Genomic DNA, 26,250 nt, shown 5'->3' on the forward strand with positions numbered 1-26,250 from the left:
TTTTGGATGCTGTGTAGGTCCTTCTTCAACTCCAGCTCGTATCCCTTCAGAGAGATTTTGGAACAATTCCGGTCGCTGAGAGGACTACCGGAACTATACGGACGTCCTCTAGGTGCCACATCTGCTTCAACTCCTCCGCCAAGTCGTGGTTCCTTGCTATCTTTTTAGAGAACGTTGATTGAACATTGTGGTCCAGCGGTTCAGCGATGTCGACGATTGTAACTAGTTTCATCCTTTCGTCGTACACTACAATGTCGGGGCGGATGTCACGGATGAGGACGTCCGTTATGATCTCGCGATCCCAATACAGCTTCATGCAACTATTTTCCAGAACCGGGTCAGGCAGGTATTTGTAGTAGGGCACAAATCGGTCCACCAAGTTGTGCTTAAGTGCAAGCTGTTGGTGTACAATCTCAGAAACTTCGTTGTGACGATCGAGGTACGCTGATTCAGCTAGTACTGAACAGCTGGCATCGACATGCTCGATAGTCTCCCCTACTGAATTGCACTTCCTACAGCGGTCCTTCACGTCTTCGTGCAATATGTACTGCCGATAGTTTTTCGTCGCAATTGCCCGGTCCTGGATGGCTACCATGTAACATTCTGTTTCTGAGAAGAGATCACCCCGCACTAGCCACGTGTTTGACGCCACCTTATCGATGTACTCGAGCTCCAAATGATGGGGGTGCGTTCCATGCAACTGCTTCTGCTTCCACGTTGCGATCATCTCATCGACGGTTTTGATGTCGCAGTTCAGCTGGTAATCCTCCTGCGCCAGATGCTGAAACTGTGGTCAACTTCGCGGTGCGGTAAATTTGGTAGCGGTTATGGCTTTCTAAGAAATATGGATCTGGATCTGGGAGACACATAGTGCCTGAATATCGGTGACGCCTCTTTCTTCTGCTGCACGTAGAGTTACGGTGCACGTGCTGTAGCCTTAGATACAAGAGCCTCATTGCTTGCAAGCGCACGGGAGCGCTGTACATTGTGAGACCTTTTTTGGTGCACCTCATTTTTCTTGAGATGTGTCTCACTGCGGTCTCATGCACTCCGTCGCATGTGCTGTTTAAAATTCAGCGCAATAATTGAAGTGATTACAAAACATATCATGTAGGCCATCTAGACACCTGAATACTGGGGCGAAAATAGTTGTAGAGGCTCTTCGTTACTAAGCAGTTGTTTCACAACTTGGATACCGATAGCGAGCCGTAGCGCCGAGCAGCGCATGAGACGAGTCTCCCCGAGAGCACACCACCTAGCGCGTGCTTTTAGAATTTTCGTGAGCCTCCGTCTAGCGCAGCACACTAGGATTCCGATGAGCTGAGAGACGGTTTGGTTGGAGGCTCGTCAGTACATTTATGTGATCCTGAGAAATATGTGACTCTAGCTGCACGTGGCTGGACGATTTTGGGTGGCGCATTCGGTGCTTAGAGAATGCCACTCGTACTGCTCTTTCTAACGTCTCAAAGTCAGTGTCCACTTCACCACCCCGAAACTATACGTTAACAGGGGCACAGCAAACGTGTTGATTGCCTTCACCTAGTTGCCGGCAGGCAGAAAGCTTTTCAAAATACAGTTGACACGAGACAAGAACCTTTCCTGCAGCTCCTTCTTGATTATCGTGTGGCGAATACCTCTAAGAAAGAAAGATACAACTTAACAGATTACTTAAATTATTTCTAGTAATTGACCATTTTCTTCAAGAACTCGATCAATTTATCATCGTCGTTTGCTTTGTTGTTGCTGAGAATAGTGCTGATATCCGCGTCAATTTGGCTTCTAGCTTTTCTGTTTCATGTTTGCGACAATTTAAAAGAATGTGCAGCACGGTAACCTCCCACGCCTTCCTCCGTTTATTGGGTGGTTTCGTTGGTGGTTGAAGAGTCGGAGGTGTAGTGCTCTCGCACGTTCATAATGTTGCCTATCCTGGTGATTGGTTGGTGCTGTTTGATGAGTGGTTTAACGTTTTGCCTTTGTCCTAGCTAGCTACTGTAGATAGGGTTTTCCAGATTTGTTCTCGCGTTACAAAATTGCACACATACCTTAGTTTTTGCAGATCTTGAAGCTTTACAGTTCTATTAGCGAAATACAGAGATCCTCATTTGAAGTGCTCATAAATGGCCTAAGATGGTTTAACCCCAACTAATTCGAGCTCTACCATCAGTTCGTTTGATTTCATCAGATGTAGCCCGGAAAGCACAACTTTCAAAATAGCTGCAAACTGCTTATTTGATTAGTAAATAATTCCAATGAATTTGTTTTCATCAATTCAGCGATTATTTTGTGAATCTCACTTTGGTAGACGTTATCGATCTCCTTACAAGGTTTTTCTTAAAGATTTTTTGTAGAAACCGAATGGAGAAATCAGAAAAATTACCGGTAAAATGTCTAGAAAATTGTGAGACACAGGGTGTCAGAACTACTGAACGATTTTCAGGAAGAAATTTTTGAAGAATTTATCTAAACTTCCCACTAAGGTTCTGTACGAACTACGAAGAATGCTAGAGCACCAAAAAATATTTGTGATCAACACTGTCTAAAATGAGACCTGCTACCCGTTCTGAAGCATCGATAGATACTTACCGATTTGAGCAGTGCGTCGAAACCCTGAGTGCCAGTCTCATGGGATGAGCAAACAACATCGATTATTTGAGTAATTTTCCTATCCATTGCCGCCTGAAAAATATAAAAAAATCGTTAAAATAACATCATGCTTTCAATATTTTTCCAAAGAATGCCCACCTTATCATTAGGATTGCACGGATTGAACCACATCGTCATGAACACGTCCATGACCAACTTCTGGATACCTTCCTCGTCGTTGACCCGGCGAATCATTTTGACGCAAATGTCCGGAATCTTTTCTTGCTCTGGATATTCGATGCAAATGTCTCGTAGAATTTTGATTACCCGTTTTCTAACCGAAACACCCGTGTCCTAAAAAAAAGCAAGCAACTCTGTAACAATACACCACTTGAGAAAAAGAGCCCTTCCGAACGTACCAATATCCGCGTGGAAATCATGTCGTAATACTGATCGATCAGGTCCGGATCGGAGAGGATGTATTTTCCCACCAAATCCACTGCCGCCTCTCGCACCGAGATGGCCGTATCGAGTAGTTTTTGGTGGACGCCCATCTGCATGTCCTTCCTCGCAAGCACCATCTGATCCACCTCGACGATGTTGCCCAAGCATTTCATCGCCCGGGTTCGTATCGCCACGACCGGTTCCCGCACGACCAGAATGATTTTCTGCAGATATTTGTCGAAACTTTGCGAAAACGATCGCTTACTGGCCAAATACTGTGCGATCAGATTCGCGTTGCCATAATCGATGTAGGTTTTGATTTCACTTATTCCGGCATTTTTGCCACCGAAGGGACAGACCTGCGACAGGTAAGTTGCTTTCCGGGTGTCCAGCAGCCGGAAAATTTCACTGTTCAATTCCTGATCCACCCCAGTCTTGACTTGTTCGATGTCGGAATCGATTCCGCCGCCGTCGGAGTTTTCCGATTCGCTGGTATATTTCTTCCGCCTTTTCGCTTGCTTTTTTCTAGAAGCGTATCCCTTCTCGCCGGCCGCGATGTTTTTCTTACGTTGAATGATGTCCCGATACCATTGTGTGATGTAAAAGTGCCTCGCATGATTCCACACGATGTTTCCCTCCTGAGCGTTTGCCGCCAGGAAGTCCAGAAGAATCTTCTCCAAGAACTCCGTTCGTTCCTCTTCTTCGTCCAGCTGAAATTTTGAGTCTTTCAGATACTCGTCGCCTTCCTTTTCCTGTTCGATTTTAATGTACTTGATCAGCGAATCCATCGTTCGGACCTTACATCGAGACTCTACGGTGTCTTTCCGTAATCGAGCTGCCACAATACCAAGATATTCGAGGGAAACTACACGGATTGACTGCTCTACACCCTTGTCGGACATCTTTTTGACCAGCATTGTCCCCAGTAGACTGAGCAGCAGTTCCGATGCCGGCCATTCCGGTTTATTGACGGTTGTCAAAAGATCGTGTATGAAGTTCTCGAATAGGGGACGGAAATCCGTTTCGCTTGATCGACTTTTACATTTATCCAGAAAGGTTGCTAGGAAGTTCCCGCCAATGCTCAAAGCCGTATCGTACTTCCCAATGATGTAGAGATCAGCCGATTTTGGATTGCTGCTATTAACGATTTCGTTGTTTGCTTTCTTGGGGTTGCTATCTCCCAAAGCTTCCGGCAGAACGACGGCGCACTGGATTAACTGAAGTACGAGAGCCGTCATCATTTGGATGTTTCCGGCATTGTTGACCAGCTTGTATGGGCGGAGATTGCGTTTCGAGTGCGGAAGACGATCAATCGACGAAAGAATGTCCGCGACAATGTTTCGTCGGTGGTGTGAATACTTTTCGTTTTGAAAAATCGACGTCACCAGATCGAGACACACAAACTGCAGGGTTTCGATATTATCCACAAAGAATGGTTCCACGCCTAATGCCGAAGCGTGTATCACGATGGTATCGACGAAGTGGAATTTTTCAAACATGGTCACCAACTGTTTGCCGAGTTCGACAATTTTGGTGTACAAAACCGAAAGACCTTTCTGCTGGTAAGTAGGCATCTTTTTCGACTTCTTTCCGTCTGTTTTCTTTTTCGTCTCAACCGAGTAAACTGGATCGTACGAAGGGAATACTGTTTCTCGCAGTTGAAACTGCACAAACTTGATGATCGCATCGACGTTATCCTCCTGCAAGAATTTTGTGCTTTTGCATGTGTAGATCGAACAAATTAGCAAAGCTGCTTCCATAGCATTCAAGATTTTCTCAATGCACTCGTCCCCGACCAAGTCGTCCTGAAGTTCCGTCCCACTGAGATTCTTTGCCGAATGCACCGATCGCATAGCGTACGTAATCAACAATGTTAGCTTGTTTTCCGGAATGGCATCGATGGCATTGCGTGCCTTCAGTTTCGCCGCCTCCGAACTAATACTACTGAGCATGCTGGTTGGAATACACTCGAACTGTTCATCTCCATCGTCCAAATTGGGTGCCTCGGTTTCATCTAGCTGATCGAATATCTTACCCATGATCGACATAAACCTCTGGTAAGTGTTCGTGTTCATTAGTTCTTCCTTGGACAACTTCTTCACAACTGGTACCACCATCTTCTCTACCTTCCGGAGCTTCGGTTTGCTGAACATATCCTCGGGATTCATCGCATCTTCCTGGGCCTTTCGCTTCGCCAGTAATCCAGTGTATCTCCTTTCGTCTTCCTTCATTTTGCTAAATATCATTTCAGCGCTCTTCTTCACAAGTCCCAAACGCATCGCCAGTTTGGGTTCAGCCTGGGAGAACTTCTTCAGATCCTCCTGCATAAGTGTCATGTGCTCGTCACTAAGTTTCTCTAATCGAACGGAACACTTTTTCAGGTTTAAAGTGTCTATTTCAGCCACGGTAATCATCCGACACAGTTTCTTGAGGTTAACTCGTTGGGGCTTTTTCATTGGAGTTTTATTGGGGGTTGGCGGCTGTTGGGGTGTTTGCGGCTGTGGCGTTTGCTGTTGACTGGAATTTGATGGCGTCGTTGGGGCTGTTGTGGTGGTTGTTGGCGTCTTCATCAGGGCTCCTGAAACAGCGATTGACGTTACCGGTGTTGTGAGAATCGGTTTCGGTGCGGCATTCATCCCTGCCCGTTGCAATGCCCCTGCAACGGATATTGGCCGGGGTCCTGGCGGTGTACTTGTTGGTGTACCACCCGGAGGGACGCCACCCGGTGGACGGGGCTTATTAGGGGGCGTAGCCATTGGCGTTGGTTGATTTATTCGCTGAACAGGAGGAGTAACTGCCTGTGCTTGTTGGTGCTCTTGTTGCTTCCGTAGATTGGTTTGAGTGGGATCGGTTTCCGGAGCCGTTGTGCCCTGGGCCGGTGAAGGACGTCCCCGAGCGTCCAGATTTTTGCTTTGCTGCTGTTGAAGGTATTCGCTGTTCCGTGGAGTAGCTTCTGGGGTTTTGATGATGTGATTGATGCTGTGTTGCTGTGGTTGTGGCGTTTGCTGGGTTGGGAACTGCGACCGCGGATACGGCTGATGGTTCTGCAGGGTAGGTGTGCTTCCATTCTTCAACTGAGATTGATCGTTGACAGCCGGGTGAGATTGTTGCTTCGACGCTGCCGAAGGTGTACGTTGCTGTTGAGGCGACTGAACGTGGTTCGTCGTGATCTGCTGCTGGTGCTGGACTGTCGGGGAGGCACTGTTTGAGATGTTGTTCATGTTTATCACATTCTGGTGCGGTTGTTGCTGCTGTGTAACAGCTTGCTGTTGATGGTATATTGCCTAAAAAGAAGAATTTATTAAATCGGGAATAAACCATTTCAGGTTGTAATTCATAAGGGTATAAGGGGAGCAGATCATTTGGCATAACATTGAGGCATTACTCGTATCCTTAGTGTATAGTACAAGTCAAAGTGTAAATTGCATTTTTGTTGGAGTAGTAACCTGCGATCTAAGTAATACCGTATCTAGTAGGCGACGATGTTCCACTCTTTCACTTTCTAAGCAACCGTCAACCAGAGTAGACGCGATTCAGAAATATCAACGAACATAATCAATCTTCACTATCTTCTGTTTCTGTCAACTCCGAAGGATCGCGGGACACCGTTGGCTCCAAAGGATCGTGGGACACCGTTGGCTCCAAAGGATCCAAAACGTCTTCAGCTCTCTCACCTGAGCTAAGCACTCTCACCTGAGCAAAGCGTTCTTCCGGTGCCGGGCGTTCTTCGAAGGACTCTTGCAGAGCCGGGTTGTCCACAGGATTCACCACGCCGCCAACTGCCGTTCTGATAAAACGGCGTTGCGGAAGGTACCGCATGCGCCCCAATTCCGAACATTGCTTCCTTATTCTCATTTGGATTCCTTCCCATGTCGCGTCAGAATTGGACCTCGTCTGGACCCAGAAATGCCCAATCATATTGAAGATGCAGTCCTGCTGTTCCGGTGGCATGCTCGGGAACGAGAAAGGCTTTCGGAATGTAATGATGCAGTTCCTTGTAAAAGTGGCGAAATCATTTGGAGTAGCTTGGGAGATCATTTCCATATAGAGATCGTAGTCTACCTGCGGCGGGAGCAACTCCTTAATCCGCCCGGTTGCCACCACCTGCGCCACGTTTTTAAGATGTTCGTGCCAGGTTGGTGCCAGGTGCACCCGTATTGGGTGATCGACAATATCTTGTGTCATCACCGCTTGGCGGGCGAGAGCCTGCGTGTTGGAATACGCTTCCAACAGGATGTCCATCTTAGAAATTACCAAGTTTATCTCAGCCCGCATTGCCTTCACGCCACTATGTAGCACGTTGAATTGCTGCTGAGTGACGGAGATAATGGAAACCCGCGGAGGTCCGGGTGTGCTGCTTGGTGTGGCCGTTTTCGTCTCCAGGGTATCCTTCTGCTGATCCTCAAAATTACGCATCATGGGTTTTCGCTATGAAAATGACGCTGATTAGAGAAGGATCCTGGCGGGGCAGGCAGTTGATTCGGAGACGTCTGAACGAGCATTGGCCGCAATCTGCCTGAGCATAGAGAAGAACATCTACAGCTTGGTAAAAAACGTTGAAACCGCAAAAGAAGCATGGGAAAAGCTCCAGAAGGCGTTTCAAGATAACGGACTTCTTCGACGTTTTGGATTGCTGGACAAGTTGACATCAGTGAAGTTGGAGGAAATCGGTTCCGTTGAAGATTACGTCGACGGGTTGGTAACCACGGCGCAGAGCCTGAGCGAAATTGGATTCGAGGTAAACGACCAGTGGTTAGCATCGATCTTATTGAAGGGTTTGCCGGAGTATTACAGTCCCATGATAATGGGAATGGAAGCTTCGGGCATCGAGCTGACGGCTGACCTTATGAAAGCGAAAATACTTCAAGATGTGAAGTGGCCGTTAAAAGGTTCCGGAGCGTAGGGCGCCTTGTACATCAAACAGAATCATAAATCAAGACACGCGAAAACTGATAAGAAATCAGGAACATGCTTCAATTGCAGAAAACCTGGACACTTTGCTGCACAATGTCCGCAGAAGCAGCCAACGAAAGGCAAAGGTAAGGCAGAAACACAAATGCACGGTGAATGGACCCTTTTCAATATTTATGGTTCCTATTGCCGTGCATTAGTATAAAAGGCTTGAAATTATTGGGAAATATTGGATTTATTGTTATGTCGTGATTTAACTACTTTATATTCGATTTTTGAGCGAATATGAAGTGGTTTGGACAATACAGTCAAACCTCCTATAACGATTTTAATGAAAAATAATAATTAAGCCATTTTTAAAACTTTCTATGGCTTTTGTTGTAAAATATGATTTGAATACCCTTAAGGTGATTAAAGAACGAAGCCACATCTCAAATTTTGAAGAGCACAAGACTTGAGAACCAAACAGCGCTCCGCGTTGAAAATCTTTCCCATTGGTCACCACCAGCAATCAAGTTGATTGGTTTTCAACGAGAACTGTTGTCAGATACTCTCGTCTTGTGCACTTGAAAATTCAAAGTTTGGCTTCGTTTTATAATCACATTAAACATGAAAGCGCGCACAACTACACTCAAAAAAAATCCAAACGTCATTGCTACGTGAAAAATCACGTAGATCATTCCAAATTCATTTTACCTGACACCTGACTAAGATAAAGATCACTAAACCATTAATAACCACCAAACAATGACTCGGTAATGTTTACTGAGGTTAACTATCGCACTTACGTGGAATTCACGTAGGTGCCTAAGTTTATTTTGACATCTGCATATTGTACGTACATTCGGTGTTGAGCTCAAATCCTAAGATGGCGCCCGCTTGATTTGTGAAGAACTTCAGAAGCTGCTGCTGCTTTAATCTCTGTGTAAGATTGATTTCAAGGTAAATATGCTTTGAATATCGAAGAATCCCTGCATTACTTCATATTTTACATGTGATTTATAACCTCTTATCAATTATAGCACGCGAAGGCTACAACAGATCAAACTCACAAAATTGAGGAAACAGGATTCAAAATGCTCAGATTGACAATAAAAATATCACAATCTTTTAAGTTTGTTTACATTTTCCAATTGGGAATTAGTTTTCTTCCAAAGCCTATTAGACATAAGATTGGTCTTTATTACAGTTAAATTTAATGCAAAACCATCTAGGTCCTATTGAAACGCTTCGTAAAGGCTACCGGAAAATCCACGTAGCTCTTACGTTTAGCGACGGTGGAATGGACGAACTTCCAAAGTTCATGCGTTCATTCTTGGCTACCTATGGTTTGCGTAGGAGCTACGTGAAAAGTGCGATGCAAAAAAATCACCTATGTTTTCACGTAACAATGACGTTTGGATTATTTTGAGTGTAGCATTATGTTTGCTCCACGACGAAAACTATACGCACGGTAAATGGTGACATAGAACGGTACGAGGCGACCTTAACATGATATTTGTAAACATAATTTTTGAGTAATTTTTTGTTATGTATCACTGATTTTAGATTTTTCCCTGAATTGTGGTATAATTGCACGCTTCGTAGTGCTATTCTAGTTTGCTTCTAATGATTTGGAAAAAACATATAATTTTTCAAAGTGCAGAATTTTTTTAAATGCACGGTGAATAGCTTGTACACGAGGTAAATAAATGAATTAATGAAAATGGATACCTCGAATAGTATGTAAAAATATAATAATACTAGTTTACCCAGCGTGGCTAGCCACGTTCCAACGAAATTTTATAACGAAGAGCTATGCATAATCTTTTAAAGCGCATTACACTAATGACCGCAAAATCGCCTTAATTTATGCTTTGACCATACCCCATGGGACATGTAGTTTGGATGCTGTTGTAATGTTCTAATCTGAAATAATTAGTATTGTGCTGTTGTAGTGTTTCATCTGTTGTGAAACATTTCAAAAGTTCAAGCAGATTCTGTGAATATTATGGAGTAGAATCTTGCCGACACTTCTAGAGAATATTATGCAATTTTCTATAATTTATTATAAGCTTTCAAAAACACAGTTCTGATGAAAGTACCATCGACTCATGGAAGTATCGAGTCATAGAACGGGAATAATTTGGAAAGCTGTCTTATGGAATCATAATGGTTATGAAGTTATGAAACATCGACTCATGGAGGTTTCACTGGAAACATAAAAAATCTCATTCATGTATATCTTATCTTTGCAGATGTTGAATTCGTTTCTGAACCTGAGCTGAAACTGGCGAAATCCGTTTTGAATCTTGTTTTCAACACCAGCCTGATTTAAGTTCGACCGCATTTCAATCTGCTTGAAGTTGGTTTGTTCACCGACCAAGTTCTATAAAATACGACAATGATGAAATGTTCGAGAACATTTTACGAATTGGGAAGAACTATGTTCCAGAAAACTCTAGATAATGCTATTCTGCCCATAACTGCATAACAGTCACATTCGACATTTTTGACAATTTCGAGTTAATACCGGGGAGAGTCATCAAATGACAAGTACTTTCGATCTACTTACTGAAATCTGTGGGATTGTTCTAGAAAATTCGAAAAAAATACCAAGTTGTTTTGTCACATTGGCAATTGTAACCGCATAACAGTCACATTGAGATTATACATGAGCCTCATAATGCAGTGGCAAAAAAATTTCTATCATAATTTTTTCTGACTATTCACCCAATAAGCGATATGAGTTGTACAAAATTTCAGCCTCAAATAAGCACTTTTGAATTCTTAGTGATTTTTTTTAAATATCAGTTCCTTCCCATACTGCAATAAAATGCAAACTTAGTATCACATTTACTCAATGCCTACTTTTGTCGAATGTTACAAATATGCAGTTATGGGCAGTATTGTAGTTCTCCAATTTGTAACTGTTATGTTCTAATATTAAAATTGACTGTTGTAGTGATATAAGATTGCTGTTGTAGATCTCAATGGAACTTTTCGGCGAAAGATTTCAAAGCGTTACTGACAGACAGACAACTCTGAGATTTTATATATATATATGATGATTCAGATAGTACTTCTCTGTATCAGACTCATTCATTTTGGTGGTTTTTATCCTTTTGAGGGTTTGCCATTGCCACATGTTGATCCTTGTTTAATGATGATGAAAATTCCTCACTTCTTGTTTGGAATCCAACAAAGACTTGCAAATTTCAAAGAAAGTATGAAACCATAACAATTAAAATATTGATTGTAAAAAACTACATGATTTTTCAAGCATGTGTTTTTTTCTTGAATCCATTTTTGTCAAGTAATATTTTAAAAAATATTATCAACAAAAACGATATCGCTAGCTTGTATTGAAGTATTAAAAAATGATCCTTTGTCGGCATGTTCTATAACTCGATTTCTATGAGTCGATGGTCTCTTGAACATCGACTCAAGGAGAGTTGACTGTATATCTCAGCGTATGCGTGGCCCTTATCAAACGTAATAGATTTGATTTCTGAAGAACCAAACCGGTAGTACTGATATTTGACCATGCATCGAAATTTAGGACTTAAGTACTACTTCTTTTTCACTTTTAGGTTACTTATTCCTCGATATTTTGGACAGAATGTTACGCGTATATAACTTGGACATTTACGATAACATCAAATGCAAATGTCCAAATTATACATGCGTAACGGTCTGTCCAAATTACTTTGAATACCCTAGAAAATCTTATGGACAGATTTTATCTCGCAACGCACCACGAAAAGGTGATCTACCCGCGTTATGGGCATAACGGTTATTTATATATGACTGAATTTTATCCCTTCTTCCAAGATGCCTGTTCTTGATGAAACAATGTTATTCCAAATGATCTCATGCCAAATTACCCAGTCCCATTCATGAGGCCTACCTGTTGCTGTTGAGGCTGTTGTTGGGCAACGTGATTTACCAACTGTTGCTGCTGCTGATGTTGTAAAACGATCGATTCCGGAAGCGCATTCAAGGAAGATCCAGCAGCAGCTGCTGCAACCGGCTGCTGGATTACTGACCGGTGTGGATCAACTGCTTTCTGCTGTTGTTGTTGTTGCTGTTGTGAAGGAAGCTGTGGCTGCTGCTGATGGAACTGGGGCTGCTGGTTCTGAATCACTGATTGATGAGTAACGATGACGTTTTGATTATGATACTGTTGATGCTGTTGTTGTTGCTGCTGCTGATGCAACAATTGCTGTTGCTGCTGCTGTTGATGCTGGAAGATTTGTTGCTGCTGCTGGCTATTTTCTGCAGAGTTAGATGGGTAAGCAATATTCGGAAGATTAATAACTTGCTGCCGTATGATGACTTTTTGAGGTGGCGTTGTCTGTGGTGGTTGATGTTGCTGTTGTTGTTGATGATGGGGAATTTTACTTTGATTCTGCTGAGCAGCAATGTTAACCGTTGATTCCGGTTGAAATGGTGACAGTTGATGAGACTGTGTTTCAACGGATGGGTTATTGGGATGTTGGGTCGCAACTGGGGATTGGCTAAACACTATTTGATGAAGCGGCTGCTGCTGCTGTTGGGATATTTGCGGACTTTGACTCAAATAATCCTGATGCTGGTGGTGTTGTGTTTGTAGGGAAGAGTAGTGTTCGCTTGGGAAATTTGAAACTTGGGGTTGTGATGTAAAAACTAGAAATAAAAGAAAAATAAAATGAAGGGGCATAGGGACTGATGCAAGATTCTAGAATTGGTATAGAAAGTAAGCTGGGTTCATAATAACAAGAAAGAAGCCAGATAATTTTTTTCATAAGCGACAAATGCAGATGAATGTAAGCAAAAAGAAGAGTGTGCAAATCCCAGAAGTGAGTATTATTTTTATTTGATTAAGTCATGCTGTCAAAAAATGTTCACGAATAAAACCCGCCTGGTACTAGTTGAAACCTTTTTTAATTGTTTGTGACAGATGGTTTTGTTATAGCTACAAAAAATCATTACTTTGTGTAAGGAAACTGTGGATATGCAAAACAATGAGTCAAATGGACGACCCGAAATATGCTTATTTTTTCGTAATTGTTTTTTTTTACTGGAGCAATTACAGGACGAATTCATGGGAGATTTGGCGTTTGAATCTTTAAAGGAATTTCTGGACGATACCCTGGAAGAGTCTCGAAATCCATTTCTGAACTAATTTCTTGAGAGTTCATGAAGTTTTTTTTTCTTTGGGAAGTAAACTATGGAATAGTTGCGAAGGTATCTCGAAACAAGACTTTATACCAGCCTATTCACTACAAGTAGGGAGAAATAAAAAAAAATAAGTGTCATGATGACAGAAGCGATTATTGAACTACCACGTTAAGATTTTTTCCTCAATTATTTTGTAAATCATTAAAAACGAATATACTAGATACAAAATTAACATCAACAACATAGCAGCATGTCAATAGTTTGTTATTGTTACTGACCGCATGAAGTTAGTAGCTACATAGATATCCATTGCAGATTGTCATTGTTCTGAACTTACTTATTTTCTGTTGTTGCTGCACAAGCATCTGTTGTTGTTGCTGTTGGTTTTGCTGCTGCTGATGTGCTGTCTGGGGCCTATTGAACACATCCGCTCGGCAAGAACGAATGGCCTGTAATAGCAGGGGCCCTTCCTGCAACGATTTGCTAGTCGATTGCTGAACATATTGATCCTTCAGTTCGATATGATCCGAGTTGGTCTGCTCGATGGCATTCACTAGCTGGCCGATTAGGCTGTCATCTCGCGTGGCCAAAAGGTTATTGGCTTCTTCGGCAACGCGCGGATGGAACAGCAACGAACGGTTCAGGGCGGTCGAAACCGTCGAGAGGGAGTCCGATATCGGCAGCTCGCTGAGCACTGTGGAAGAGTAAGGTGCACAATGTTAGTAAATGTCACGAAACACTTTAACGCAAATTGCCAACTTACTGTCCGAGAGACTGGTCAGACCAGCCAGGGTGGTGATTGGAACACTTGGTATGTCGCGATCCCCCATGGTTGCCTGCTGTCAGTCGCTTCCAAGATTGTGTATTGTTATTGGAGAAGGTGAAAACGCAAAAGCTTTTTCTCTCCAGCGTTGACACTCGCCTGCCTCCAAGTAATTTCTGGTTGACTGCTACGTGCTAATGTTGTATTAGTGCAAACTTCATGCTTCTGTAAAGAGAAAAAGTACAAAAATATTAGAAAACAGTGCTGGTGATCCCTTTGGGAAAATTTGTGCACATGTAGGCACTGATGCAAAATTTCACACACCTATGATTGATGTTTCAGGCTGTTTTATCTGTGCATACAAGCATATTGAATAAGGTAAGGTAAAGGTACCTGTTTTGGTCAAAGTGCCGATTGTAACCATAAGTCCATAATTATTCCATTTAATTCTATTTTGTTATTTTTAAATTGTTCCGTAAATCTAATTCACTCAAAATAATTTTACAGGATTGACCATTCTCATAAATCGAAGTTAAATCTTTGGTTTCGTTAGGCCATCTTCTATACAAATCGATGCTGAAGAAACCGCATACTACAACTAGATATCACGAAATTTATATTTTTTTTAATCCATAGTATTCTGTGCAAGCTTGTGCAACAAAGTTAGTATAGTTTATGTTTTAGCCATATTCTTCGGTTCTTATAAAGAAAGTTGCTGAATAACCAATCTCATGTTGTACCGATTTATTTGACGTTTCTGTAGAAGTTTATTGAAATACCGTCGACTCTTCACATCTTGATGTCGAAGGGACCGTTGAGATAGGGTGATATAAAAAAAGAACATACTTTTAATGAATACTAGATTGTATACCGTGGAAGTGCTCATTGAACACTAAGTTGAGAAGCAGGCTTTGTCCCAGTGAGGACGTAATACCAAGAAGAAGATCGTGATATGGAGAGGGACATTATATAATGAAGGGACATTATAATAATGAAGGGACTGAAGAAATCATCGACATAGGGAAAACTATCATAATGTGGAGATGGAGAGTTCTTATCCCTCAGGATGATTCAAAAAACCCCTGTTCAAAGGATAAATGAGAGCATTGTTTAAGAATTTCTAATTTGATGTAAATTTATAACTAATTACTGAGAGGTCCCATTTAAATACGGCAAAGTTATAGCTGACAAATGTATCTAACAGTATCAGCAGCTCGACTACTCATGAACACATGGACAAACACTATGGTCGATTGAAAAAAATTGCTTGTTTTTCCTATAGTAATTCCCACAGTGCTGTCAAATATCAAAATTTTGGAAAAATTGAAATGCCTATAGCACTCTCCCATGCGGAATCCAGCATCAGCAAACATGACCAACCAATAGTACAGTCAACTTACCAGCACCCGCTCATGTTCTAGTAGCCCGCTCACGAGCTTAAAAAGTCAGGTAATTTGAGTAAAAACACAAAAAAAGGTACACAGTATGATTCAATTTGTCGATTTGAACCGTATAGCGGCTATAGTTTTCAACTTTACTTTGTGCAAACTTATCTTTTTTCAGTGTGAGCGGGCTACTGGAGCATGAGCGGATACTGGTGCACTGAGGTAATCCAAAAACTGTCACCAGGAAAAACATTTTCCGATGACTTTTTTCCACGGGGAAAGATGATATTAGCAATATTCAAATGTCAAACACTAAAAAAATCCATACGTTTGATCCGTGTGTTTAAAATTATGGATCGATTCATGAACGTCTATATCGATTTGTTGTGATTTTCTTACAAAATTCGTGTGTGTTACATATTCAATTCTTTGGTTTTGCTTAATGGACTGATTTATCAATCGACAATATGAAATCCATAGTTTTTCACATAAGTTCCGGAAGCTTTTCATTTCTTTTTTTTTTTTTTTGTCGGTAGCGATAGGGGTAGTACTGGCACTCTTAATCTGCCCTAAGCTCCTTCCCAGCATTTGCTTTTATAAGCCTCTATTGTGTTCATCACACAGACGTTCCTAAGCAATGTTGCTCAAATGGTCACTGTGTACGCTAGCAGCAATCAGCCCTTGCCGTAGTTTTGCAGTCTAGTAGTTCAGACTGCTATCAAACTATGATAAGGCCTGAAATGCTACTAGAGTGGTTAAAGTGAAGAACGAAATAGTTTTATTAAAAGGTCCTCATTCCCCATTTCATTTCATCACTCACTATCGTCACTTTTATTTTCGACACTATCACGTATATCACCGATTATCACTCATCAACTTTCGTAATACACTTCAGATATACTTTCTATTATATCACTTTTCACATCACACCATTTTCATATAAATCTGTTAGCATTACCATCTGTTAGCTTTACTAAGTTATTTAAAGATATTCAATTTAAATGTATCATTATTTTTGTTGCTGTAGAGTCATTACTATTCAAACTACGATTTAGCACTATGAGCAAGAAAGTTACATTAAAAAAATCACTTCGATCCATTCTTCTGCACTCGCTGTCATTACATTAACACTTTTATCATGTACGTTTGAAGAACTAGGCAATTAAGTTTATATTCAGAAAAATGATTGCACAATGTATTATGGCCATTATTAAATTAGTAGAGTTCACATCATTATTATTATATTTTTAACAAAACTATCAGAATCACTTCCACCTTAATTTTCAAATTTTCATCGCTATAGATTTAATTATAAAATCACTATTAGCAACTTCACAATCACTAAATTTAATAACGACGAGTGTAACGCACAGTTTCACCAAACACCCATTCTTATGTTGCATTATAAAACGATTGATCACACGTTGGCTTCGAAACTTAACCACCATTGCTGATTAGTACAAAGGATGCTACAGCTCGTGTAAACGAATTGAAACATCAAACAACCAGCACTGGTTTATAAGTAACTAATGAGCCCTGGCGGTCCCTCCGTTCGAAGAGGACCTGATAATATGCCGAAACATATTAACAGATCCTCCGCCTGAATGCAGCCGTTTCATGATAAATCATGAACCGTTGGAGGTGTGCCAAAGTATTGGGAAGGTGATATGTTTCACAGACGGGTATTATTATGGTGCACCTTCTACTTTGGCACCGTCAAACCCTGTGATCGTGGCCAGGGTAGTTCCGGAAGCTTTTCATTTCAAATTCGAATGCGTCAACCTATGGGTGCATAGATCATCACCCAACACGGATTCAGTGTGTTTTACTTATGGTTATCTTGTGACAAGATCATCATGTTCAAGTTGGTTGATTTGAAAGCGATGAGCTTGCTGTTGATTTCTGTGTTCAAAATTTTCAAATTTTTAGTGATCAACACATACCGAGCTGAATTGCGGTCGGACCTCATCTCAAACGACATTCATCATCATATTCCAAAGAGAAGAAGCAAATTCTGAAGCTGAAAGTGTTAAAGGAAAAATTGCGGATTCGTTTTTCTTTCTATTAGTTAAGATGTCCGAGTGAAGATGAGGAGTTCATTCTAATTTTCTATAAATAAAATGCATTACTTCCAACATTGGATATAATGTATGGTGTTAGAGAAAAATCGGATTCCACTTACAGATTTTCCTAGCTTTCTGCTTCGAATGAAATGAAATCTAGCGTAACATTTGAAAAGGGCCTAACTGCAAAATGTAAACAAACTTGATTATTCATTATTCGTATAATTGTTTACGTGAATTACTCCTACATACTCTTACGGGCATGAAAAATGCATTATTAATGGTAATTTTATTCAAATTTTAAAGGGCCTATCTGAAAATGATAAAACTAAGAGGGCCTAACTGGTCATAAAAGGGCCTAACTGAAAATTTCCATCAAAATCAGATTGGCCCTTCCATGCGTTTTTAATTTTCCTCCATATTTTTCAATATTTAGCCATTGTATAGTGTTTCTCTCGAATAATGGAACCTAGTGAAATATTTGAAAAGGGTCTATCAGCATAACGTAAAAATTGAGAAATTCTCGATTGAAGATTCTGTAACATATTGATTGTTACTATTTTAAACTCATTGCTATCTAATAGTTTTAAACTTTTGTTCGACACTCATAGTCTATTACTGGGCCACGTAACGTTTTAAATCTAACATAACATAAAAACTAGTAAAAAATGTTGAATTCAAACATCATTGGCAGATAGGCCCTTTTACGAGTCTTCAAACCAGTTAGGCCCTTTCAGTTAGGCCCTTTGATTGAACATGGTTTCAGTTAGGCCCTTTTATAATTTGCTAATTTTATTGATTTTTGAATTGGTTTGCACAAATCTTGATAAAATTTAGCGATTATGTGAAAATACACTATATAATAGCTAAATATTGGAAATTTTCGGTTGAAGATTCAGTACCATATTGATTATTCCTATTTCAAACCCATTCGCTTTTTACTAGTTTCATACTTGGGGAAGATCCAAAAATGACGTCCATCGTTTTTCGGGATTTCTAGAACCTTTCTACCCCCTCTGTCACGCTTTTTCCAATACCCAATCCATGCACTATCACATTTTCGTACATCCTCCCATTAGAGGAGGCCCCAATTGATGGACTTTTTTTTTGGGATAATCCCTTGTGTTCGACACTTATAATGGTCTATTACGTGGCTCACAACGATTTCAATTTCAAATAGCACAACAACTTGTAAAAATAGTTCAATTCAAACATCATCCGCAGATAGGTTCTTTTACGAATTTTCAAACCAGTTAGGCCCTTTTTGAATTTGCTAATTTTATTGATTATTGAAGTGATTTGCATAATTCTTCAACAACATTTAATGATTATGTGAGAAAACAACACAATATCATACAAGCTAAATATTGGAAACTATTCTATACAAAATCAGCAACATATTGATTATTGATATTTCAAACCCATTCACTTTTTTTACTAGTTTTATACTTGTGTTAGACACTCATTATGGTTTATTACGTGGCCCAGAACGTTAGTAATCTCAAATAGCAAAACGACTCGTGAAAATGGTTGCATTCAAATATCATCAGCAGTTAGGCCCCTTAATGAATCTTCAAACCAGTTAGGCCCTTTCAGTTAGGCCCTTGGATTGGACATGGTTTCAGTTAGGCCCCTCCAGTTAGGCCCTTTTATTTAACATAGTTCCAGTTAGGCCCTCTTGGAATTTGTTAATTTTATTGAATATTGAATAGATTTTCAAAGCTTTAGAACAAAAACAATCGATTATGTGAGAAAATCAACATTGAATATTGAAAATTCTTTATTGAAGATTCAGTACTATATTGATTATTCATATTTCAAACCCTTTCTCCTATTTACTAGTTTTATACTTGTGTTCGACACCAATAATAGTCTACTAGGTGGCCCATAACGATTTAAATCTTAAATAACAAAACAACTCGTGAAAATGGTTGAATTAAAACATCATCGGCAGATAGGCCCTTTTACGAGACTGCAAACCAGTTAGGCCCTTTCAGTTAGGCCCTTTGCTTGAACATGGTTTCAGTTAGGCCCCTCCAGTTAGGCCCTTTTATTAAACTTAGTTCCAGTTAGGCCCTTTTGGAATTTGTTAATTTTATTGATTATTGAAGTGATTTTCAAAGTTTTAGAACAAAATCAATCAATTAGGTATGTGAGAAAATCAACATTGATTAATGAAAATTCTTTATTGAAGATTCAGTACTATATTGATTCCTATTTCAAGCCCATTCTCTTTTTTACTAGTTTTATCATAATCTTAATGCGAAGTTAGTTGAAAAACTGATTTTTTTTCCTGAAAAAAAAAATCAATTACATTAAAAAAATTGAATAATTTTTATTTGGTAATTTCCAAAAGTTGCGATTTTCACAAAAACAAATTCGTTATAAACTGAGAGCTTTCTTTGACAAGTTGTCATTTTCGCATTCGTATATCGTGTGACAAGTACGAAGGTACTCTATATTCAGGAAAGTAAAGGAATTTTCCATTACGAAAAAACCTGGACCGAGCCATTCTGAAGGTATCTGAATTCCATTCCCACTCAGATACCTCTAGAATGGCTTTGCTTTGTAGCCGCGGACTTAAACTGCTCGGCTGAGGAAGGCCCTCAAGTATAAAACAAGTAAAAAAGTGAATGGGTTTGAAATAGATATAATCAATAAGGTACTGAACCTTCAATCGAGAATATCCAACATTTAGCTATTACATTGTTTTTCTCTCGCTTTATTTTATTTAAGAACTATGAAAATCACAATAAGCAATAAAATCAACAAATTCCAAAAGGGCCTAACTGGAACTCTGTTTAATAAAAGGGCCTAACTGGAGGGGCCTAACTGAAACCACGTCCAATCCAAGGGCCTAACTGAAAGGGCCTAACTGGTTTGAAGATTCATTAAGGGGCCTAACTGCTGATGATATTTGAATGCAACCATTTTCACGAGTCGTTTTACTATTTGAGATTACTAACGTTCTGGGCCACGTAATAAACCATAATGAGTGTCTAACACAAGTATAAAACTAGTAAAAAAAGTGAATGGGTTTGAAATATCAATAATCAATATGTTGCTGATTTTGTATAGAATAGTTTCCAATATTTAGCTTGTATGATATTGTGTTGTTTTCTCACATAATCATTAAATGTTGTTGAAGAATTATGCAAATCACTTCAATAATCAATAAAATTAGCAAATTCAAAAAGGGCCTAACTGGTTTGAAAATTCGTAAAAGGGCCTATCTGCGGATGATGTTTGAATTGAACTATTTTTACAAGTTGTTGTGCTATTTGAAATTCAAATCGTTGTGAGCCACGCAATAGACCATTATATGTGTCGAACACAAGGGATTATCCCAAAAAAAAAGTCCATCAATTGGGGCCTCCTCCAATGGGGGGATGTACGAAAATGTGATAGTGCATGGATTGGGTATTGGGAAAAGCGTGACAGAGGGGGTAGAAAGGTTCTAGAAATCCCGAAAAATGATGGACGTCATTTTTGGATCTTCCCCAAGTATGAAACTAGTAAAAAGCGAATGGGTTTGAAATAGGAATAATCAATATGGTACTGAATCTTCAACCGAAAATTTCCAATATTTAGCTATTATATAGTGTATTTTCACATAATCGCTAAATTTTATCAAGATTTGTGCAAACCAATTCAAAAATCAATAAAATTAGCAAATTATAAAAGGGCCTAACTGAAACCATGTTCAATCAAAGGGCCTAACTGAAAGGGCCTAACTGGTTTGAAGATTCATAGAAGGGCCTATCTGCCGATGATGTTTGAATTCAACAATTTTTACGAGTTGTTGTGTTATTTGAGATTAGAAACATAATGGGCCACGCAAAAGACTTTAATAGGTGTCGAACACAGGTATGAAACTAGTAAAAATGCGAATGGGTTTTAAATAGGAATTATAAATATGGTACGGAATCTTCAATTGAGAATTTCTCAATGTTTACGTTTTGCAGATAGGCCCTTTTCAAATGTTACGCTAGAAATATGCTAATCCCGGGCTTCCCAAATTATGGATTTGCGGCGCCCCGATTGCTGCTGACTCACTTGTTTGAAAAAAATCATTCAAGTGAGCTTGCGACAAGCAGAGGAGCCTCGATTCCATATTTTGGGGATCAAGAGTTCTTCTATAAAATTTCTTCTTTTAGTCTCATGACATTTATATTCTATCACACATGACTATCTAAATCCACTACATTTCGAAATCATCAAGAAAATCAGTTGGTTTTCATGATTTAATATTTAGACATTCATGTTTTTTTCACATGACAACCTAATGTTGATACACATGTTATTGTACCATGAAGTTAATGATGAAATCCATATGGCTACTACACTCAAGTCATGTGGTTTTCCTCATTGCGCAAATCTATAAGTAAAACATACGACATTGACGTGTAGATTTTTCTCAGAGAAGTCATGTGATAATCATGACATTATAAGACCAACAATTGAAAAAGCCTCAAGTCCAAAATGTAAACAAATCGGGTTTCTGCTGATTTTAGTGTATAAGAGCCTATTCTTATTGAAACTTACAATAGTCATGCAAAAATATGCATGAAAGTTGAAAAAATTAAATTTTTCGAAAATGCCCCATCTCGTTTCCCGCTAATTAAGATATTCATCGCAAATGCGGCCTTTTTTGAAAAAAGGCCTCACTTCTATATTTACCTGAAACCGAGTTGAGGCCTATAAAAAAAATCAAAGTTGCAACTAAGATGACGAAAAATGTTTCAAATGTACTAAGCAGATACAAGTTATACTACAGCCGCTCCGCTCGTTGTATTATTATACACAGCGATTGTCTCAACGGCGAACATAATCAAGTTTTCCGTCGGATTCCTGAGGAATGATGTATTATGTTGATGATGTTGATGTACATTACCTGTATCAGCCTGTCTGTACTTCACGACTTATTAACAAAAACACGATGTGTCTACAATTGCATGAAAAATAACGTTCAATTTCAATATGTATTACTTCAATTGAGCTAATATTTCCATACAATTTCTCGACGACGCTCTCGCGTAGCACATACATTTAGTTCAGGGATGACGATGATTGAATAAATCACATATTTAATCGATCGCACGAATCTGCTCTTGATGCAGAGATACCCATGTACCTTACTTTACCACGTAACACTATTCTACACTTCAATTATCGTATTTTATCATCAACTTTGAAAGATTTTCTAAAGGCCAAATCTGAAGATGGTGAAAAAATAAGCCACAACTAGAAGGCCTCAGCACACGTTAGAGTAAACATAGGCGTCAACTCACTGACCTCATCAGCGTCGGCCGGCGTCTATGGGCACAAATGAAAAGGGCTCAATAGCTTTTGATGAAATAACAGCCTCATTTCCTTTAACTCGTTTTCCTAGTAGGATTTTTAACAAAATTGATAGTAATAAATATTAATTGTTGTAAGTCAATTTGTACAGCGACATTCTGCACGATAAAATAACATGCAATACTTAAATTTATAATATAAATTTGATTAATTGTTTGAAAAAAAAACAAGATTGCGTTTTACTCTTTGTTTACTTTTTAGAGATTTGTTTATTTGTTTAAAAAAAAAATTAAAAAAATCTTGTATTGGCCAAAACCTGGTGAACCTACCCTATTTAATGGATATGTATGTGTGCTATGACTGTATAAGGTAAGCTTCACCCTCCGAAAAAAAAGTTTATTGTCTCTTTTCGTGGTGCCTGCTGTTGGTGTTTTTTTATTGCATTTTGACATGACGCGCTTTCTGTTCTCTTCTCTCATTACTACATAAGCATTTTGGCTGATTTCTTGCACCTTTACAAGTGCAGAAGCATGTGTTGATGGAAATACAGCGCGCTGACTTCATAACAAAAGATTAAACGTAAATGGTTCGCAAATTATAAACAAAAAGAAGAGAATAGCAATATGTATTAAAAATTCGGGCTATGACAATATTGATAAATTCGAAACACAATTATGATAATCCGTATACATAGGGTAACCAATATATTTTGGACCTCTATATATTTTGGACCCCCTGGGCCATTTTCTTGCAAATTTTCTAGTTTAAATCGAAAAACCAATACAATCCGCATGCCATTTGGAAAGATAGGACTATTCCGCACTTGCATCAAGCGTTTGTGCATGGAAAATGTGTTTATTTTATCTGAAATTAATTTAATTAAATCGGTTCATCCATGCAACCGTTACAACACGTTACAGACGGAAATTGAAGACGTCAGAAATTTTTCAAATGTAAACAAAAACTTTTTTCTAATTTCTGAACTAAAAGCGTAGAACTTCTTTGCTTTTCCATTGTCAATCGATTGATTAGACTATGGGCAAGCATATTATACAACCAGTGCCGTGGACTTTGTCGCCAAACGATAAAAATATGCCGGGGGTCCAAAATATATACTTTGAGGGTCCAAAACGTATTGGTGTGTCCAAAATAATGAAAAACAGTGCATCACAGTTCAGTGATTTTCGACGTCTTTTGGATCCTACATGACCGAATGGGCATTTTTATCTCGAAGAGGAAGTTTTCCTCTACATTTTGGTATGTTCTTTGACTTGGTTACGCTGTGCAATCAATTAATTGGGACAAAAATGTAAAATCACTTCCTTAGGGGGTCCAAAATACGACCGTTACCCTATACCGCAACCAGATATTGTCGATAATCGGCTCGATATAGGGCAACTTTCAAACTGAATGAATTTTAGTTGATGATTATGAATGAGCATCGATAACCGCTTTGTTGTTATAATGCATGATTGACCAGAACAATCGAAGTTGCACAGAGATTTAATGAATAAGGCTTGGGATTAGCTCAAGACCATTCTCAAAGTACACAAATCGAGAGTTCGAAGTTTAAAAGTTAATAACGACGCATGCCACGGTAATCGGGGAAAGGAAGGAATGTTAGTTAGATAACCATTACTACTAGAGACCAAATATCTCTCTGCAACTCCACAGTTGTTATGGAAAGAATATTGGGTTAGCTGAATTAGGTAAGGATCTTGCTTGATGATGCTATCCGTGCACACTTAAACATACTCTATGAGTTTGGTAATTGGAATCACCGAAACAGATCGGTGATTCAAAAAATTACAGACGTTTCGGTATATTTCGGCTTGATTACTGAAATCTGTGAAAAAAAAATACTGAATTTCGGTGTTTAATTGTTAAAAGATTAACGACATCGGTGAAGATATTTACCGATAAATCGATAAACGAGCTCAAGTGCTGACTTCGGTGCAATATTCAGCTGAACTGTAGGTAATAATTACCGTATTCGGTAACTTGGAACAAGAAACGTCAAATCCGCCATAATGATGTTTTCAATCGGCTCTTACAAATAAACCGCGAACAAACAGACCCGTTTTTTTGCAAAAAGAACTTTAATCTTTGCTCGATAGAAGTGATTTGGAGACAACGTTACAGGTTAGTAATTACTTTTCTGGCTAACATCAGACCAAGACCTGTAGTGGATATATTTACTTTTTACTATAGGATGTGAAGGAGCAAATATCGACGGAACAGGACCCTCCAATCATGCGCCTAGATTCAGCAACATTCCGTAATGGTGTAGCATATGTGTGGAGTAATGCTGACATCTGCGATTATGGAACAACGATGGGGCAAAATTGCAACGGCTTGTTAGCATTTTGAAGTCGAACGAATAATAAACGAAATAAACGCCCGGCAGGTTAGGTTCTTCAATCCGAGGTGATTATTTATGCTATAGAAATAAATGATTGTATCAAGAATAAGAGCATGATTTGATATTTTACTTTGCACAAACATCTGAAATTTCGTTTCCCCCTTCCAAAATAACCAATGGTTCGGTAAATAACATTACAGAATAGACGCGGAACTTTGGTAATCACTACCGATCTACCGGTAGTTTTGACAGCTCACCCGTTGGGCTCAAATTACAGTCCTTTCGGTAAACTTTTCGTTTACCGAACGGATTAACGACCGTTCAGCTGTTGAGATTTCGGTAAAACGAATTACCGACGTTGGTGATTTTTTCTAACTGTGTGATATAATCACGCCTAACAGGATTCATTACCGAGAATCTTCGAATACGCATTGCATTGCCGGCCAAACTAATGTGCTTCCGGTGTCATCGCTCGTTCCCGGAGGAGCAAGCGACCCAAACACTACTCTGAACGATTTTAAGTTGCTGATTGTGGATAACTCTTTAATGAGGTAAACATTGGCTAATTTCAGTAAAAATTAAAATAAAATTGTAAAAAATATTGTTTTCGAAAAATTACCATGTAGCGAAGAAAATGGTATCTCGAATTAAGGCTGGACCTCAATAATTTGAGCGGTAATGCAACATGACATATGATGACAGTTAAAACATAGGCCTTCTCATGTGACAGGTCTGTGTATACATTTGTTTACATCGGTGGAGGACCGGTTCATACACGCGACTGTCATTGCCATAGAAGAACTGTCAAATTGCTTCGAGATCAGCTGGTTTGAAACGCCTTGTGAAAAAGCCAATATATTAGACCTATTAATATTTTCCAGTGTCTAGGAGTTCCCCAGTCAACGAATTTTTTTTTTCATGTTGAAATGAATTTCTGATCAAAATTTCAGTCAAGTTGGAAAAAATTAGGTTAATAATGTGTTTTTGGGTTAATTTCATTTAAAAATGTATAACTACTGAACGAAACACCAAAACTTATCCAAAATAGCTCTACATAGTAGTTTATTTATTCTGTGAAGTTTTGCCGAACACGATTTTACGATTGGAGTAAGTTTTAACATAGTTTTGTTTAGGTTTCTTCATCAACGTTCGTGAAAATCACTTTTTTCGAAGAGTGTTATCTCTGAAAAAAATACCTGTATGAAAACTTCGGATTATTTATAACTAGAATATACTGACTATCTAAAACTCAATACCGTTTAAAGTTACTATTTATCTTACGAAAATGAATTGTAC

General features: G+C 39.2%; 1 protein-coding gene across 1 annotated transcript in view; it reads right to left on the reverse strand.

Annotated features, from left to right (window-relative positions):
• The window catches only part of LOC5568927 (nipped-B protein), a 64,317-nt gene that overhangs the window by 10,023 nt on the left and 28,044 nt on the right, over positions 1-26,250 (reverse strand). Inside the window, exons 2-7 of the mRNA XM_021847499.1 lie at positions 13,844-14,068; positions 13,418-13,774; positions 11,828-12,585; positions 3,003-6,311; positions 2,743-2,937; positions 2,584-2,676 (exon numbers count right to left, since the gene is read on the reverse strand). Of these exons, the coding sequence (XP_021703191.1) occupies positions 2,584-2,676; positions 2,743-2,937; positions 3,003-6,311; positions 11,828-12,585; positions 13,418-13,774; positions 13,844-13,910 (4,779 nt within the window). The 5' untranslated portion in view covers positions 13,911-14,068. The remainder of the gene's footprint in view (positions 1-2,583; positions 2,677-2,742; positions 2,938-3,002; positions 6,312-11,827; positions 12,586-13,417; positions 13,775-13,843; positions 14,069-26,250) is intronic.

This window comes from Aedes aegypti, chromosome 2, assembly GCF_002204515.2.
Source record: "Aedes aegypti strain LVP_AGWG chromosome 2, AaegL5.0 Primary Assembly, whole genome shotgun sequence".
Lineage (NCBI taxonomy): Eukaryota > Metazoa > Arthropoda > Insecta > Diptera > Culicidae > Aedes > Aedes aegypti.